Here is a 16,666-nt window from a genome sequence, read left to right as displayed (position 1 = left end):
CTGTTATACCTCCTAGGGATCTTACATTTATTAGTAAATAACTCCCACAAGCGGTATAAAACCTGCTACTCCGTGCAAAGACGCTGTAAAAATCTATCCAAAGGAGCAGGGAGGGCGGGGTTATGCGTAGCAGTACTTCCCCTAGCGCGGTCCGGGCAGCGCATGAGGAGACCTGTGGGCACACTCAAGCACGTCAAGGCTGAGACGGCCCGTGTTGCTCCGCCCGCCCTCGGGGTCTCCAGTCCTTCCCCCTCCGGCCCGCCCCCAGCGCGAGGGCTGCCGGTCGCGCGACAAAGGGCGGAGCGGCGCGGCGCGGCAGGCACGCGCAACGGTTGGCTGGGCCGGCGGCGCGTGCCGCCGCGTGTCCCGTTGCTGTGGTGACAGGGCGGAAGTGGCGGCTGCACCGCGCGCCATTTTCAAACCGGCGGCGGAGCCGGGGCCGGGGCCGGGCCTCCCGCGGGCAGCTGGGGCTCCTGCCGCAGAGGCGACCGCTCCTGCCCGATGCGCTCTGGCCGCGGGGAGCGCGGATTAGCCCGGCAGCCGCTGGGCTCTTGTTCCCTCCGGGCTCTGCCAATGCCTCAGTGACGTATCGGCGTCTTCTCCGTGGTTTGCTCTGGAAGAATTTACCTTTAGCAGTGTGTCGGTAAGGCTGAGCCGGAGAGGGGTCGGCGAGGAGAGGAATAAAGCTGGGGGAGATGGGCGCAGAGCAGGCTGACGGCCGCGCGGGTGTTCGTGTGCTGCTGTGCGCTTACACGGCCTGGTGCCTCCTTACAGAGCAACCCGTACTCCTACAGCTCGCGCTTTTTGTGTCTGTAAACGTTGTAGCTGTCGGAGGCACGCGATAATGAGTTGGATTGAGCTCAGACTATACTGAAGCTGTACTGCTATTCTTATATGCATTTTGTATCGCCAGAAAACTCTATTTTCCTGATAGAGAGGTTATTGAATGCTTTTTGATGTGATAAGCTCTAGCAACAGGCCTTAAGTTTAGGATATGAGATTTGTGATGTGGTTATCTGTAAGGGCAAGGTCTGGAATTACTGACCCATAATGTCTTTCTAATTCCATTCTCCTGTGTGAAAGAGCGTACAAAGATTATTCTCTTTAAAGACCTCAGTGACTGGTAAGCTCTCTGAAGCAACAACCCGCAGCTCTTCTGGTAATTTTAATTCCTGTACATCTTTTGGACCTACACCACTCATTTCTTGGACTAATTTTGTTATCAAATGTGGCTCTAGTGAATGTAAGATCAACGCTATTGTAGTAGTATAAGCACTGCCTTGTAAATTCTAAAAGCAAGATTTAGATATGAAAGATAAAAAATATGTGGGTTTTCTTTTCTTTTTTTTTTTTTTTTGAAACAATCTGTCAGTTTGGATTGTGAAAGGTGCCATGCTGATGTCTGATTCAAAAAATTAGAATCTACTTTTTTGTCTTCTCACAGAGATCTTTTCACAGTTTGGTTCTGGAAAGAAAACTCCTGTGTTTGTACACTTAAGATCGTGGACTCAAGGAATGGTTTATGTTGGAAGGGACCTGAAGGTTCATACAGTTCCTACCCTCTTGCGGGCAGAGTTGCCACCCACTAGATCAGACTCCCCATCCAACCTGGCCTTGAATGCTTTCTGATGTTAGGAAATGTTCAGAGATAAACAATTAATTGGCAAGGCAAATATTTAAAGAAAATATGAAAATATGTTGAAAACTTTTTGGGTGCCTTATGATTCCGTTTTGATTTACCTACATTTTCAGAATACTGTTATTATTTATTGTGCAATAAATTACTTTTCCATTAGTAGCTTCTGTATTATTCCTGCGTTAAGGAACAAAGCTGTAACAGACAATGTTTTGTAGGTGTTCCCTTCTTCTTGAATTTTATGAAAGCCACTTTGGAGTTGTGTTTACAATGATGACAGCAGCAGAGCGGAAGTTTGTTAACCTCAGGAAACGTCTGGATCAGCTGGGTTATCGGCAGCCCTTGGGAGTGGAGAGTTTACCTTTGGTGGAAAAGCTTTTTAGGTATTCCAAAGGAGATTCTTTATTGAAAAACAAAACAAAGCAAACAAAAAAAACCACATTGTATTTGTATAGTACGTATTGTTTGATTTTTTTTTTTGATGTGAAAGAAAATGGTTAGTCTATAGATTATTTTCAGGCGACGTTAATTCAAAGCTAACATTTGGTTTCAGCATGTGATGAAGTCAAATGGGTTTGCTTGAGTTATAAGAACATCTTAAGATTTATTTTAAATGAGTTATATTGTTAAGATAGTTTCTAAGGATCTACAATCAAGGGAAAATTCAACTTTCTAACCTTACCAGTTAGGCAAAACGGTTGCTGCTGATAATTAAAAGACACACTTATAGATGGTTGTATAAATAATGTGGTCCCCATTGTCTCTGCTGTAACTGAACATAAAACAGTCACAGTTCCATTTTTTGTTTTTCTATTTGGAGAAGTTTTAATTTGCTATCTGTGCTGTTTAGCAGGATAGTAATAGAAGAAAAACAAACTTTCTTGTCACTTTCTTAATGTTTTTGACATTTCATGGCTTTGATGCAATAGGAACGTAATAATTTCCATAGTAATCCAGTTATATTTGACTGAACATGCAAATAAAGATACGATTGCTTCTGGTAATAGTTAACATCTAATACAGACAGAAGAACCATATGTAGGTAGATGAGGTAGATGTAATCTGCCTTCAATATTGTCTCTTTCTGTTGTCTAACAGATAGGTTTAGTCTCTCTATCAATGACTTTAATGTTCATAAAAATGTTTGTAGCTACTTACCAGTAATCTCAGTTATGGAAATTCTGATCACCGTATAAAAATACTAGTAACCTTCTGAGTCTTTAAATTCTTAACTATAGCTTTCTTCTGCAGTAAGCATAGGTATACAGTGTTTGCAGTTAAGAAAAAATCACCTGGCCAATTTTGAATTTCTCGCTTTATGTAGAAAAAGGAGTTTATTGAATTATCAGTTGTAAATTTCTCCATATCTTTATTTTGTATATTTGTCCTGTCCTTTCTTATATACATTCTTTAAGTGAATGATTTCTGTTTTTCTGTTTTTCTTGCATTAACGTTCTCTTTGTCTTTCTCGAAACTTACATGTTCTACACTTAACATGGTCAGGTTTTGTTTCTAAGGTTTTAAGAAATATTTGAAGCAACAGTTTAAAGGCTGATAAAGTTCTGATTGTGTCTGTTGGTCCTTGATTCTAGTGACCTTGTTCATACAACAGAGAGCCTGCGCAGTGCAAAGTTATCTGCTGAAAAAATTGAAAAAGAGTGCAGCAATTATGATGCTATTATAGAACCGTATAGAACTGAGAATGCAAAACTTACCAGGGAAAATAATGAGCTGCATTTGGAAATATTAAAACTGAAAGAGCAATCTGATCGTCATATTAAAGGTAATATAAAAATTGTGAGATTTTTAAAAAATACTTCAGTGTCAAAATAAAAGTGTGGACAAATCAGATTCATCTATCTGTAGTTCTGTTTGCGAGTGGGCGTTAATTTTGGTACCTTTAATTAAGGCTCGTGTGAACATATTCCTTTTGTAATTAAAAAAAATATATATCAGTGTTTATGTATACATTTGTATGTATACATGAACTTACCAATGGGTATTTGGAAACTTTATGTTATGAAAACAGAATATAAGCATCGTTTTAATATCTATTTTTGTGAATAAAAAAGATAAAATTACTCTTTCTCTCCCTTGAAGATTTGAAAGCCAGCTTAAGGAGGGTTGAAAATGAAGCAGCTGACTTGAGATTCCTGAATAACCAGTACGTGCATAAAATTAAACTGCTGGAAAAAGAGAGCAAAGCCAAGACTGAAAAAATTCAGCAGCTTCAGGAGAAGAATCTGCAAGCAGTGGTGCAAACTCCTGGTGAGTGAAAATAATCTCAGATAATTTAACTTTTCTCTTGGCTTTTTCTATCTTTTTGGGGGTCTTCAGAGTATATATATTTTTTCCGTATGGGAAGAGAAATTACTAAAGAAAAATAACGCTGTCTAATAAAATGACATTACCTTCTGAAACTTTGGGCTCTGAATTTAGTCATTCTCTCTGTATGGAAGAAATTTCATCAGTTGTGCTATGGACAAATTTGAATACAAACTTGAATTCATTAGAGGACTATTAAGTTGAAACATGGCTGAAAGGTGCTGTTGCTTAATGGCTTTTATTTTTATTTTTAAATGCTGCTCCTAATCTAGACTTTTTATAATTATATTTGAATGTTTTGACAGCTAAATGATGCTGTGTAAGTGAATAATTCAGATTTTTATTAACCAAGATCAAAAAGCAGCAAGATGCAAAATATGTCTGCAGACAAATAGTCCAACCCTCTGAAAGTTTACATCATTAAATGATATATTTTTTTTATAACTTCAGATGTTAAGGATATTACTTCTTCCATTGTTTCCATTTTTCTTCATTTTGTTTCAAATTAAGGATAATAATGGAAAGTGTACTGTAAAATTAATTCTTTCCTTCGAAGTCGTTTGATTTTACCCATCTTTTTGGCATTTGAGGGAAATAATGTAGCGGGGTGAAATAAAAATCAATCTTTTCTCATACCTTTCTATATTTTACGTCCTTTGCTTCAAAGATGCTGTTACTCTTTTGTCTGTCTTCCTGCATACTTAACTACTTGTCCACCCCTCCTACAAGATTTTTTCATACTACAGCATCAAAAACTTCATGCACATATTAGTTTGATGGAGAGTAATTTTTCACTCTGTAGGATACTGTATTTTGCTTTGTATCTAATATAACGCTACCATGCAACCAAATAACCCCCCTTTGCTTGATATGTTTGTGATACAAATGATAGTAGGATAGAAGGAAAAGAAACATTTGTAAGCATGGCAGAAGTTAATCTAATCATAAAATAGCTCTTAAATTTGAAAACAAAATGTTCTGTGTGATGATGTAACTTAGCTTTTTTAGTTGCTTTTTTTAACTGCTAGGGGAACTAGTTAACAATTCCAAATGACCGCCGCTTCTGTATCCTCTCTTTTATTAGTAAATCTGCTCCTGTCCTTTGCTCCCTAATTTTCCTGTTTTCTGTCTTGCTTTCTCTCTCTGTTCCTGAATGCGCATTTATTTTCTTCAAAGAGCCAAAGGCTTTATTTGTACCATTATTGTTAAAGACTCTTAATGCTTATAGATAGTGTTTAATCTGGAGGGAAGGTAAATCAGTTACAGATTCAACAAGTTCAAGCTGTACACTATTTAGAGACATAAGCACTGGAGCAAATTACTTGTACTAGCCTTCACATATTTTCTTATTTTAAAACTGAACTCTGGCAAAAGCAATACTAGATGCAGGAATGATGTCTGGAGTGTACAAATTTTATTAACTTACATAACTAAGATTAAAATGATGCATGATGTCAGTTCAGAAGCAGTGGAATAAATACAGAATCACATTTTGTATAAAAGGTGAAGACTCTCTTGCTTTAACTTCATGTAATGGCTATTTGACTTTGGGCTTTTTCAGGTGGCAGGAAAAGAAACATCTCATTCAGGCGTCAACGGATGCAGATAGACCAGCCTGTCCCTCCATCAGGTGTTAGTGCCTATCCAGTGCCTCAGCCAGAGGACCCATACATTGCAGACCTTCTTCAGGTGGCTGATAATCGGTAAAGCCTTTTTAAATGTTGAAGTTGGGCACTAAATATCTGCTGCTGTGATTTCAGCACTTCCTTCTGCCTATCAAATTTGCCTGGGGAAAAAGGTTTCATAATGTTTTGAGAACTCTATACTTTTTAAATAGAATTTTACTTAGTGATTGACCATGCTGCTTCTGTTGAAGTTGCAATTATATTTAATATGCTACTTATTTCTAACGGATTTCTGTTAAGATTTCTATACAGATTTTACTCTTGCACTGAATTTTAAGTAAGGGATTCTGAAAAAAACTAGACATAACATCCTGTGTAGGAGCAAACTGATCTTTTGTGTTTATAGTAGAAGGCTAGCATATTCTTAATTATGTAATGCTATTTTTGGCTTGGGAACCTACATTATGAAAGGTTCAAGACAATTTTTTTTTGTTCTGAATATGTCTGTAAGTGGATTTACTTGACAAAGTTCTGTTAGCAGGGAAGCTGCAGGGGTGGCCTTTGTGAGAGGAGAGCAAGGGCTGCCGTGTGCCAGACACGTCTGGCTTCAGCTGGCTCCAAAATGAACCAAAGCCAAGCTAATGGTGCTTCTGTGAAAATATACTTAAGAACAGGTTAAAAAAAAAAATGCAAAGCAGCTGTTAGAGAGAGGAGTGAGAAAACACCTGAACAAGTGGATATGCTCCGAAGGAAGCTGCAGTCTATGGAAAGAACACCACACTGGAACAGGCTCCTGGTGGGACCTGTGGCCCGTGGAGCTGTCTGTTCTAAATGGACTGTATCCCTTGGAAAGGATGCATTTTGGAGCAGTTTTTAAAAATAATGTCCTGATTTTGGCTGGGATGGAATTAATTTTCTTCCTAGTCACTAGTATGGTGCTGTGTTTTGGATTTAGGAGGAGAACAATGTTGGTAACACCAATCTTTTAGTTGCTAGCAGTGCTTTTAGTTTGCTGAGCAGTGCTCACCCAGAGACAAAGACGTTTCAGCTTCCCATGCTGTCCTGCCAGAGAGGAGCCAGGAGTGCACAAGGAGCTGGGAGGGGACAGCACTAGGACAGCTGACCCAGACTGGCCAAAGGGATGTCCCGTACCGTGTGGTGACATGCTGAACAATAAAACCAGGGGAGCTGATTGTTGGGGGGCAACAGCAGCTCAGGAACTGGCTGGGCTTCATTTGGTGGGTGGTGAGTAATTGTGTTTTGCAACTAAGTGTTGTGAACTGACCTCGTACTCTATTTTCAGTCTCCTCGCACTTCTTGAAGACAGGAGGTAGAATAGTTGGGAATAAAGGGGTGAGGTTGAGCCTAAGAAATGGAGGTGGGTGGAAGATGGTTTTGGTTTGTCTTTGTTTCTTATCATCCTACTCAACTGCTAACAAATTAATCTTCCTCAAGTCTTTATCCCGCTGTCCCGTTAAGGAGATGGAGTGAGAGAAATTCTGAGTGGGGATCTAATGGCCAGGCAAGATTGGCTTGCCACAGTCTCTCAAACAATAGCTCCTGTGTTAATATTTTGTATCAGCAAAACTGTTTTCTTTTCGGTGAAATATTTCAGGAGTAAAGAAAAAATACCAGTGTTGAATTTTTGTGCATGTATGGCTCGTTCATGAATCTGCATAAACAGTATATTGTTACATTTCAGAATACAAGAACTTCAGTCAGAAGTAACAGAGTTACAGGAAAAACTAGAGATATCAGAAAATGGAAAGAAAAATTATAGCAAGCAGGTACGTTTACATTTATTTGGCTGTTTTGGTTTCTTTTTTTTGTTTTAATTGTTTGTCTGTAATAGCACTCGCAATAGCCTTGATTATAATTTTATTTTTATTTTAACCTTGCTATGAAATTGGTTGTAGGTGTTATAAAATAGAATTATTGTAATTCTTTCTTTCCTGTACGCTATTGTGAATTTGTAGCTTTGGAGACAGCAGCACCATTGAAATGCTACCCTGCCGCTTTTGCTCATAGATTTTTCTACTTAAAAGTTACATTAAATAAACTATAGTTTATGATTATAAGTTGAACTTTTTGTACATCTAGGGTTTTTTAGTGCAGAAGCATCCATTGGTTAAAATTAATTTGATCTACAGGCACATTAGGATATTTTTTTTCACTGTTTGGATTGGTTATATTTCATTTTTAGTTTTCAAAGGTTAATTCATGGAGAGCAGATTTTACAAATGTTTAATTAGATTGGATCAAAAAGATAGACAATATGTATAAATGAGGGAATCGCATCAAGTGTTCGTATCTTGTTATATCTTCCATTATCTGAGCAGTAGTGGACCTGACCCCAACCTCTTTTTTTCACTCACATCGTGGTGAATTAAATCCTTTGGTTTCTCTCCAAGAAAATAATCTGCCAGGACTTGTTCCAGTTTGTTGGATTTTTTTTCCTATAAATATTGTTCATTTAGTTTTATTTCAGAGAAATAGCTTTGTTCAAGAATTCAAGAAAACTGAATACTAAATTTAAAACTGTAATTGTTAGAGGCATCTCTTCTTACTGAGTGTTACATAGAGCATATCAGAACAAAGGTACTGTTAAATGTTATAGAAGATGATAAAGGCTTTCTTTCTTCAAAGGTTGAGCTTAGAGACAAAGAAATAGAACGCCTAATGCTAGCATTGGATGGTGGTCGTTCTCATGAAGTTATATCTCTGGAATCAAGAAGTAAAAGTAATGAGAAACTTATTGCCCAATTAAATTTGCAGGTAATGAATTAATTACTGTTGATTAGTCAAAACAAAGAATACTAGCAATTTAAAAAAAAATCCACAAACAACTTCTAGATCATCTTTAAAAAGGGAAAATCAGTATTAGATAGAAATCAACCAATTTAACTTACTTGGCTTTTTAGGTAATAGAGTTTCTTGTCTGAAAACATTTCTTGTTTTAAAAGCCTGTTTTTTGTAAAGAATGTAATGTACACACATCTGTGTATAATAATCTGAGAGTATTCAGGAAATTTCTGTATTATACACTGTTTTGACTAAGTTTGACGTAACTAATTTTCTTTTAAAACGTTTATGTGTACATTCCATTTACATCTTTGGGACTAACTCTGGTATATATACTTATCAAGAGGTCTGCAGGATATCTCATCAGAGAGTGGGAAATCCTCTTAATTCAAGTGGTCCTCATCTTTATTCCAACATAGACTTGCAAGAAAATAATAAGCTTAGGATGGTTGTGTTTACTGTGCATGTTAGCGTGCATACATGAGGGATCTCAGAATGAAAATTTCCAAATCTAATATAAGACGGACTGTAGTATAGATGGAGTATAGTCCATCTCTGGATTTATACTATTTATTTACCATTTTGATACTGATTGTGTATGATATACGGGGTCATGGAGAGCCAGGCTGCAGAGCTCATTAGCTTAGGTTCAGTGATGCAAAAATATGGTATGAGCTCTGACTTGGAAGCAGTACTGCTGTTTTCAGTGATCCTGAATTAATAAGTTGTGCTGAAGATAAATGGATTATACAGAGGCATCTATACTATATTTTCATAGCTGCAAAAAACAGATTTGGGGCCATCAAGGCTATTTACTCAGGCTTAGTGCCAATCTACCACTTTTACTCTATGACAGTACATGGATTGATGTTTTATAGTAGCATTTACGACTATGGAAAACTCAGACTGTCTTCAGTGCCGAGAACAGAACTTCTTTCTGGAGTTTTGAGGAAAGTCATGTGGAGATGGAAGTGCAGCACCTCTGATAGGTTGTTTTTCAAGATATTTCAGGCTCCCATTTCCCCATATAGTGTAATTTATATATTTTTTTTCTTCCTACTCTGCTTCTCTTAACTATACTTGCATGGAATAGTATAACAGTAAAACAGTGTCTCTAGAGTTGGATTTCTGGAATGTTGCATTTAAGGTGCTGACATGCTAAGGGCAAGATAGGTCTTGGGAATGTGATCTGTAAAGCTTCCTTTTCTGTGAATGTAACAGTGAATCTAAGCCTAGCAAATATACTGGAAAGGGAGATAAAAGAAACTGTCTTCAAATCTTGTGAAATCTGGGGAAACATTGAGTGCACTGGGTTTACTGGACTGATGCCCAAGATGGGTTTCTATACAGATATCTTCTTTTCAGTGCTTTGTTTTTAGGATAAAACTCGGATTTTAGATATGTAAAGAACAATGTAGTAATTAATTCCTTCACTGTGCACACTTGTAAAATAATATTTTTGGATGTTGATATTTATTATTTTCTAAGAACAGAAAATCTAGCCATTATTAACAGGATATCACTTTTAATATATAGGCGTAGAGATAGCAGATGCTCCTCCTAATTTGCTGAAATATACTACCTAGTTAAATAATATATATTAATGCTTTAATGAAAAATATCTTTTAGGTGGAATACCTTCAGCAGTCAAACAAAGAACTTGAAAATCGCATTCAAGACCTCTTGGACACAAAAAAAAATGTGACTAGTGAGGTAGTGCACTTAAGCAATAAAAATGAAGAACTCTGTCAAGAACTGAATGAAATAGACCATTTGGCACAGCAGTTGGAAAGACACAAGGAAATTGTGCTTGAAACTGCAGATAAAGAAATAGGAGAAGCAAAGGTAATCACTAGTGTTTTATAAGTAAGGATCTTCTAAGCTCTTAGGTGTCATTTCTCTAATTTGCAACAATTTTGGCTTTTTTAGCTGCAACAGGATACCTAAAGGAAGTTCGAAAATATTTTTTTATTTACTTAGTGATATATGGCATTTCTCACTAAAAGATTAATCACAGCAATTTTGTCTTATTACTGTGTTAGGGGAGATTAACTCAGTTAAGAGGCAGTCTGTCTTCCTTCTGCTAGCTCAGTATAAAACAAAATTCAGAGCTACTTAAAACTGTTGATAACTAATAGATGTTTGCAACAGTGAGGAGTGTATGGATAGTTTTTTGATGAGGAGTCATGGAGTGATTCATTTAGTTGTTATGTTCAAATTGAGTGTGTATGGTGCAAATTTTATGCGCATTCAGTTAATAGGAGCTTTAATGAATGTGTGAACCCAAAATTTGGCAGGTTACAAGGAACTAATTATACTTCTTAAAAAATCCAATTTCCTTAATTTTTATAACAAAGGAATTGTTGTTTTGAATATGTAACTTTATTTTTAAAGTTTGTTTTGGTTGACAGAAGGAAATTGAAAGAAAGGACAGTGAAATACATGATCTTGAAGAAACAATAACAAGGCTTAAATCAGTAAGTAAAAATTCTTACAATTTAAATCCTTTTCGTAGCAATTTTATCATACTGTCGTTCATGTTTCTTTCATTCATAAAAATCAGCAGTGCTTCGTTATTTTTTAAAAATGAAACTTCTATAGTATCTCAAGATTCTATCAAAATAATGTAATATGTGTAAGAGCTGATGAAGCTACATCATATTGTTGCAAAAATAAGCTGAAAGAAATCTCTGTAGGCAGCATGCTTCACTGTCCTTATTATACGCTCTGTTATTATTATTTTTGCTGTCGGAAGTTGTAATTGCCATGACACTATCGTTTTTCTGAAATTTAATAATGGTATCCAAGAAGGTTTTAATATAGGATCTATTTTGTCTCTTAGTTAGTATATGAATAACTATACATTACTTTCCTAGTCAGAAACAAAGCTTAATAGCCCAGAGGAAAGATGTTAGTACGACCCACTCTTTAGAGATCTAACTCTTTTCAGCATGTAACAAGTTGTGTACTACTTGCATGCAATGTTTTGTCTTAGTATTTCTAGTGAACTTGAAAACATGAAAATATTTTCATGCCAAATAGCATTTCATTAGCTGCAGGGTTGAGTTGACTGAGATACGCCATTGTGGTCTGGTTTAACACCAACAGTATTGCTAAATACCATTTAAAGTATTTCTTGCTTTAGTTACTACTTTTCCCATGTTTACATCTCATTGTACTTCTGGTTTGGTTTCTTGGAGTAACAACTGAATTAAGCAAGGGTGAATCTTGCTTGTTTTATTGCTGATTGCAAACTGTGTCAGAAGTAATGCTTAAATAGAATCAGTAAGAATTATTTCCTTTAACAAATGTTACATAAAACATCTGGGTTATATAGAAGTAAACAGTGTTGAATATTAGTAGCTTAACAAAATGTTAAGTAACCAACTTTTCTCCAAATGTCTCTATTGGCACTTCTAAGTTTTTGTAATATTTGTTATTTCAGGAATTGTGCTCATGTCGTCGACAGAACGAGAGATTGAGTGAAGAACTCATTGGAAAAGCAGATGATAAAGAGAATCTAGAGCTACTGCTAAACCAGCTTCAACAGGAGAAACAAAGGCTGACAGAGAAAACAGAGAACCTTGAAATAAAAGGTAAATGTTAAAATGTAGATTCCTGTAAATTACTTTCCTTTAATTTTTGAAATAGAATGTCTTTTATTTTTAAGATACAATTAATAACACCGAGGAACTAAAACTACTAATAGATAAGCTAAAAAGAGGTCTGTAGGTCTTCAATCGTAGTTTAAGTGAAATATTTTATCACGAAAGCATGTTTGAATGTTTAGCTTTCACAGTTGAATTGTAGTCCCACAGGGCATTCTAATAATAATAGGGCAGTTTCTTACAAAGTAATTTCTTTTCATAGAATCATAGAATGGCCTGGGTTGAAAAGGACCTCAAAGATCATCTAGTTTAAACCTGCCTGCCATGGGCAGGGTTGCCAACCACTAGACCGGGCTGCCCAGAGCCATGTCCAGCCTGGCCTTGAATGCCTCCAGGGACGGGGCTTCCACAACCTCCTTGGGCAACCTGTTCCAGTGCGTCACCACCCTCTGTGTGAAAAACTTCCTCCTAATATCCAACCTAAACCTCCCGTCTTATTTTAAAACCATTCCCTCTTGTCCTACCACTATCAAGACTATCCCAGACTGTTTTTATTCTGAGTGAGCGACTTCAGACTGTTTCTTTAGACCTTTGTTCAGACCTTGAAAACCTCCAAAGACAGAGATTCCTCAGTCTCACTAGGCATATCTTTCCAACGTTTATTTATACTCAGTGTAAAAATGTTTTCTTTCTATTGCTTGTAAAAATAGCTTGATAGATTGCTTGCCTGTAGCAGTTTATCACTCTTGTTTCTTGTTTACTCACATCTGTGAAGAAACTGCTTCCATCTTACCTATAAACTCCTCTTGGTATTGTCAGGCTGCTCTTAGGGCCCTCATGAGCTGTCTCTTTTATAGGCTGAACAAACACTGTTCCCTCAGCCATTCCTCACATGGCAAGTATTTTGCTACTAGACTAGTTTGGAGGCCCTTCCCTGCACTCACCCAAGTTTATCAAGATCTTTCTTGTACTACAGGAAACAAAACTTGTTACAGTATTGTAAATGTGGTCTAATGAGCCCTAAGTAAAAGGAAAAAATCACATCCCTCAGTCTGCATCTCCACTGATGCAGTCCACTCTATTGCCAGGCCTCAACTGGTTCCAAAACACACTACTGATTCACGTGTAGGCAACAGTGAACCAGGACCCCTGCATTGTTTTCAGCAGATCCTGTGCCCAGGCAGTTGCTGGATGTTAGTCCATTTCTAATGCAAATGTTTCTGATGAAATTGTTACGGTTCATTTGCAGTTGTTTTTATTTCTTTTTCTGCAGAGCGAGAACTTGTCCTAGAAATAGAAAGAATGAGATTAGAATACGGTATAGCTCTAGGAGACAAATCTCCATCTCGTCTAGATGCATTTGTCAAAACTTTAGAAGATGACAGAAATTATTACAAAAGAGAATTAGAGTATCTTCAGAAAATGATAAAACGAAGGCCTAGCCCAAGTCGGAGGACTCCAGAGAAGGTAACGTTCCTGTTGTCAATACAGGCTGGAAAAATAATGGAGATACTGTAGATTAATTTAAGAAGCTATCAAATATATTTTCAGTAGCAATAAATGTTTTGTAGTTTTTTTAAATTACATTCTTAGCATAAAAAAATTAACTGAGAGAAACTTCAGTGAAGTTGGTTTTTATTTCCATATTCACGTTTTACAGTAACAGTGGTTTGTGTATTGATCAACTTGTGTAAAATAAATAGAATTAGATGTTAAAGAAACAAAGTTTGAAATCTTATTGTTACCTGGTTTGCTTATTCTCTTTAACAGTTAGTTCTTATGATTAAATTATACCAGTAATGCCACATTTCATGGAATTAAAATGTATTATGTATGTTTCTGATATATTCGTAATCATGTGAGTTCTTTCTTTCTTGTAATACTTAAGTATCCAATTATGTAATTAGTATATTTTAACCTCAATTTTATTAATCACTTTGCAGAGTGAAGATCTGAGATTGATCACTAGAGAAAGAGATGAGCTACAGTCCATGTTAGACAGATTTGAAAAACACATGATAGAAATTCAATCCAATGTCAAGCTATTGACTGCAGAAAGAGACAGATTAAATATTCTTTATGAGCAGGTAAGAAGATCTTTATAATTGGCATTGAAAAAACAATTCAAACTTACTTTAGTATTGCTTGTTTAAAAAGAAGAAACTGCTTTATAAGAGAACTTGAGGAGTATAGACCTGCTAGCAAATATGAAGAATAATAAAATATATACTTCTTTTTTTACTTGCTAATAGAATCTTGTGTTCTGACATTCATGTCAGAACTTCAAAGTCATTCTAACGTTCTACTGGCATTTGGAAATTAGACTGGGAAAAAATTGAAAGAATGCATGCGGAAGTAGGGTAAAGATACAGGCTAGGTAGAAGTTGTAACTAAATTATGAGAAAACAAAGAGAAGTTAGTCTACATTTGGAACAGCAGAAGGATGCCAAGTATGTTGGCAGTACAAGTGTTTGTACTCCTGTGTGATTTAAAATGTGTTTTAGTTATCTAGGGAAAAATAGGACTATAATAGCACTTTTATTATGATATCAGCATTGGAATTTTCTTTTTGTTAGTGAATACATTGTATTAATTGCAACCCACATAATCTAACAAGTAATATCTTTTTAAAGTCTCAGAGTGAAATAAACAGGCTGAGAAAAGAAGCAAGACATAATTTAGTTTCTCAAGGTCACATGGGAGAAGAAAGAGACATTGCACTGACAGACTTTAGAAGACTGATGGCAGAAAAGGAAAGTCTAAGAGAAAAGTTAAAGGTGAGACTTTTTTAGCTGCATTGCTTACAGTGAGAAAAAGCTTTTAAATGATACCATGATTGTGTCTGCCAGTCACTTCCAATTTTCAATAACTTCTAAACTTATCTGATTTCAAATTCACTTAGCAAAAGTGGATGAGTTGTCTGAATTATCCTGGTAAACTCAGTTCCTAGGTAGGGGTGGCAGTAGAGGAAAGGGCTTGAAGTGTCAGAGGGCAAGTATGGAATCACTTTGTGTGTAGAGTCTAGATATCACAGAATATTTTTGTGTATGCACTGCTTTGAAGAACCTTGTGACCTTTCTATTGCCGTGTAACTTTGTAATGTTTCTACAACAAATCACAAATATTAATTAAATTGGAACCAAATATAAATATATATTGTAATTAACCAAACTCAGAATTTATTATTTTTAAAATTTTGTGTGTGTGTGTATAACTGCAGTGGTATGTTTTCAGCTATTACTCTGTAGCTTTATAGAAAACTTTGCATACGGTCATGCATCTAAGAAGCAGAGAATGTTTTCTTATATTATGCTTTGTGAAAATTCCTATCTTATTACACGTAAACCAATGCTTTTACCTCAGATTCAGCAAGAAGCAGCTAACCTTGAAAAATCAAAGATGCAGCATGATATTTCAGAACTGGAAGATAATATTCAACAAGTAAGTCCATTCTTAACAAACAAGTTTTTATTCTAGAATAGGATAGATTTTTTCCAGCAACTAATTTTTTTTAGGTTTTCTCAGCTTAAATTTACTTAAAAGCCAAGTTGTGGTAGTTTTCTTCAACAATAACATGTTGGTTTTTTTTTTTTAATTGCAGTTTGAGATGGAAAGGTCTGAACTAAAGAGTACAATCTCTGTCCTGAAAGAAAGAATAAAGTCTTTGGAAAATGAATTAAAACTGAAATCCAATAAACTTATCCAGACATCTGATGATTCTTCTCAAATTAAAGCTGAACTTTGCTCGCTTCAGTAAGTCTAATACAAAATATGATCATCTTTCACTGACACTAACATAATTTTACTCCACAAACTTATAGCAAAGAAGTTCTCAGGAAGGAACTTGAGATAATAAAAAAAAGAAAAAAAGAAAAAAAAAACACTTGGTACTGTTTTTGTCTTAAGGAAATGGAAATATGAGTAAGGGAAGTGCTGGTGTAGCTTTTCATACCAAATTCCTACTGGATGTGTTTAATGACTTGAAATATTGATGCTTTTTATGGCAAATAGTGAATGAAAAATTTCTCCTTCTAGAACTGTTTCCTCCAACAACCACGTTTTCTGCTTGAATGTAGCAGAACAGAAAGTTCTAAAAGGACTTCCAAATGCTATTTGCTAAAATGAAGACAAATGTGTTTGCAAACTGTAGGAGTGGGACCAAACTGTCCTAGTTTTACAAAATTGTAAATAATACCGAAGATTTTATGCTAAGCATCATTGATACTTGACACTTGAGTAGTTCATGGAGAGCCATTCTGTAGTGGTATCTTGTTTGAGCTGTTTTTCTTGTGTCAGTCTCTTTCATATGGTAGTACTATCCAAAGCATACTGCAGTTTTGCACACTGGCAATGATCCTTAGGTCCAGTCGGCAGGGATTTGATTTGGTCAGAAGTGCTGGATTAATTGAGGCCTAGTTAAACTTGCAGGATCACTGCTGGTCTTTAAAATTGTTTCAGGGTTCCCATCAGGTATTTAATTCTGAAGGGACAGGAAAAGGCCTTACAAAATGTGGAAATAGAAATTTGAATAAATCTGGGCAGACATTTGAAAATATGACATTTGATTTAGGTAGGAATGAGAGCCTTGGATGCAAGGTTATGCTGTAGATAGATGTTTTGGATGATTTACAAGTGAAACCAGTGTCTGTCTCCACACTACAGCATACCCT

The 16,666-nt window shown here is 36.2% G+C and overlaps 1 protein-coding gene across 3 annotated transcripts in view; it reads left to right on the top strand.

The window, feature by feature from the left end:
* The window catches only part of CEP135 (centrosomal protein 135), a 33,238-nt gene continuing 16,932 nt past the window's right edge, over positions 361–16,666 (top strand). The window contains exons 1-15 of one of the 3 annotated variants that reach the window (XM_021394404.1): positions 361–643; positions 1,855–2,019; positions 3,229–3,419; positions 3,737–3,904; positions 5,523–5,664; positions 7,289–7,373; positions 8,233–8,361; positions 10,018–10,233; positions 10,800–10,865; positions 11,834–11,984; positions 13,270–13,463; positions 13,940–14,083; positions 14,630–14,773; positions 15,360–15,437; positions 15,598–15,749. In XM_021394404.1, the coding sequence (XP_021250079.1) occupies positions 1,907–2,019; positions 3,229–3,419; positions 3,737–3,904; positions 5,523–5,664; positions 7,289–7,373; positions 8,233–8,361; positions 10,018–10,233; positions 10,800–10,865; positions 11,834–11,984; positions 13,270–13,463; positions 13,940–14,083; positions 14,630–14,773; positions 15,360–15,437; positions 15,598–15,749 (1,973 nt within the window). In that variant the 5' untranslated portion in view covers positions 361–643; positions 1,855–1,906. The remainder of the gene's footprint in view (positions 644–1,854; positions 2,020–3,228; positions 3,420–3,736; positions 3,905–5,522; positions 5,665–7,288; positions 7,374–8,232; positions 8,362–10,017; positions 10,234–10,799; positions 10,866–11,833; positions 11,985–13,269; positions 13,464–13,939; positions 14,084–14,629; positions 14,774–15,359; positions 15,438–15,597; positions 15,750–16,666) is intronic. The other 2 variants (XM_021394401.1, XM_021394402.1) reach the window with 2 other exon arrangements.

Source organism: Numida meleagris, chromosome 4, assembly GCF_002078875.1.
Source record: "Numida meleagris isolate 19003 breed g44 Domestic line chromosome 4, NumMel1.0, whole genome shotgun sequence".
Lineage (NCBI taxonomy): Eukaryota > Metazoa > Chordata > Aves > Galliformes > Numididae > Numida > Numida meleagris.
This window is presented reverse-complemented; position numbering and strand designations above follow the sequence as displayed.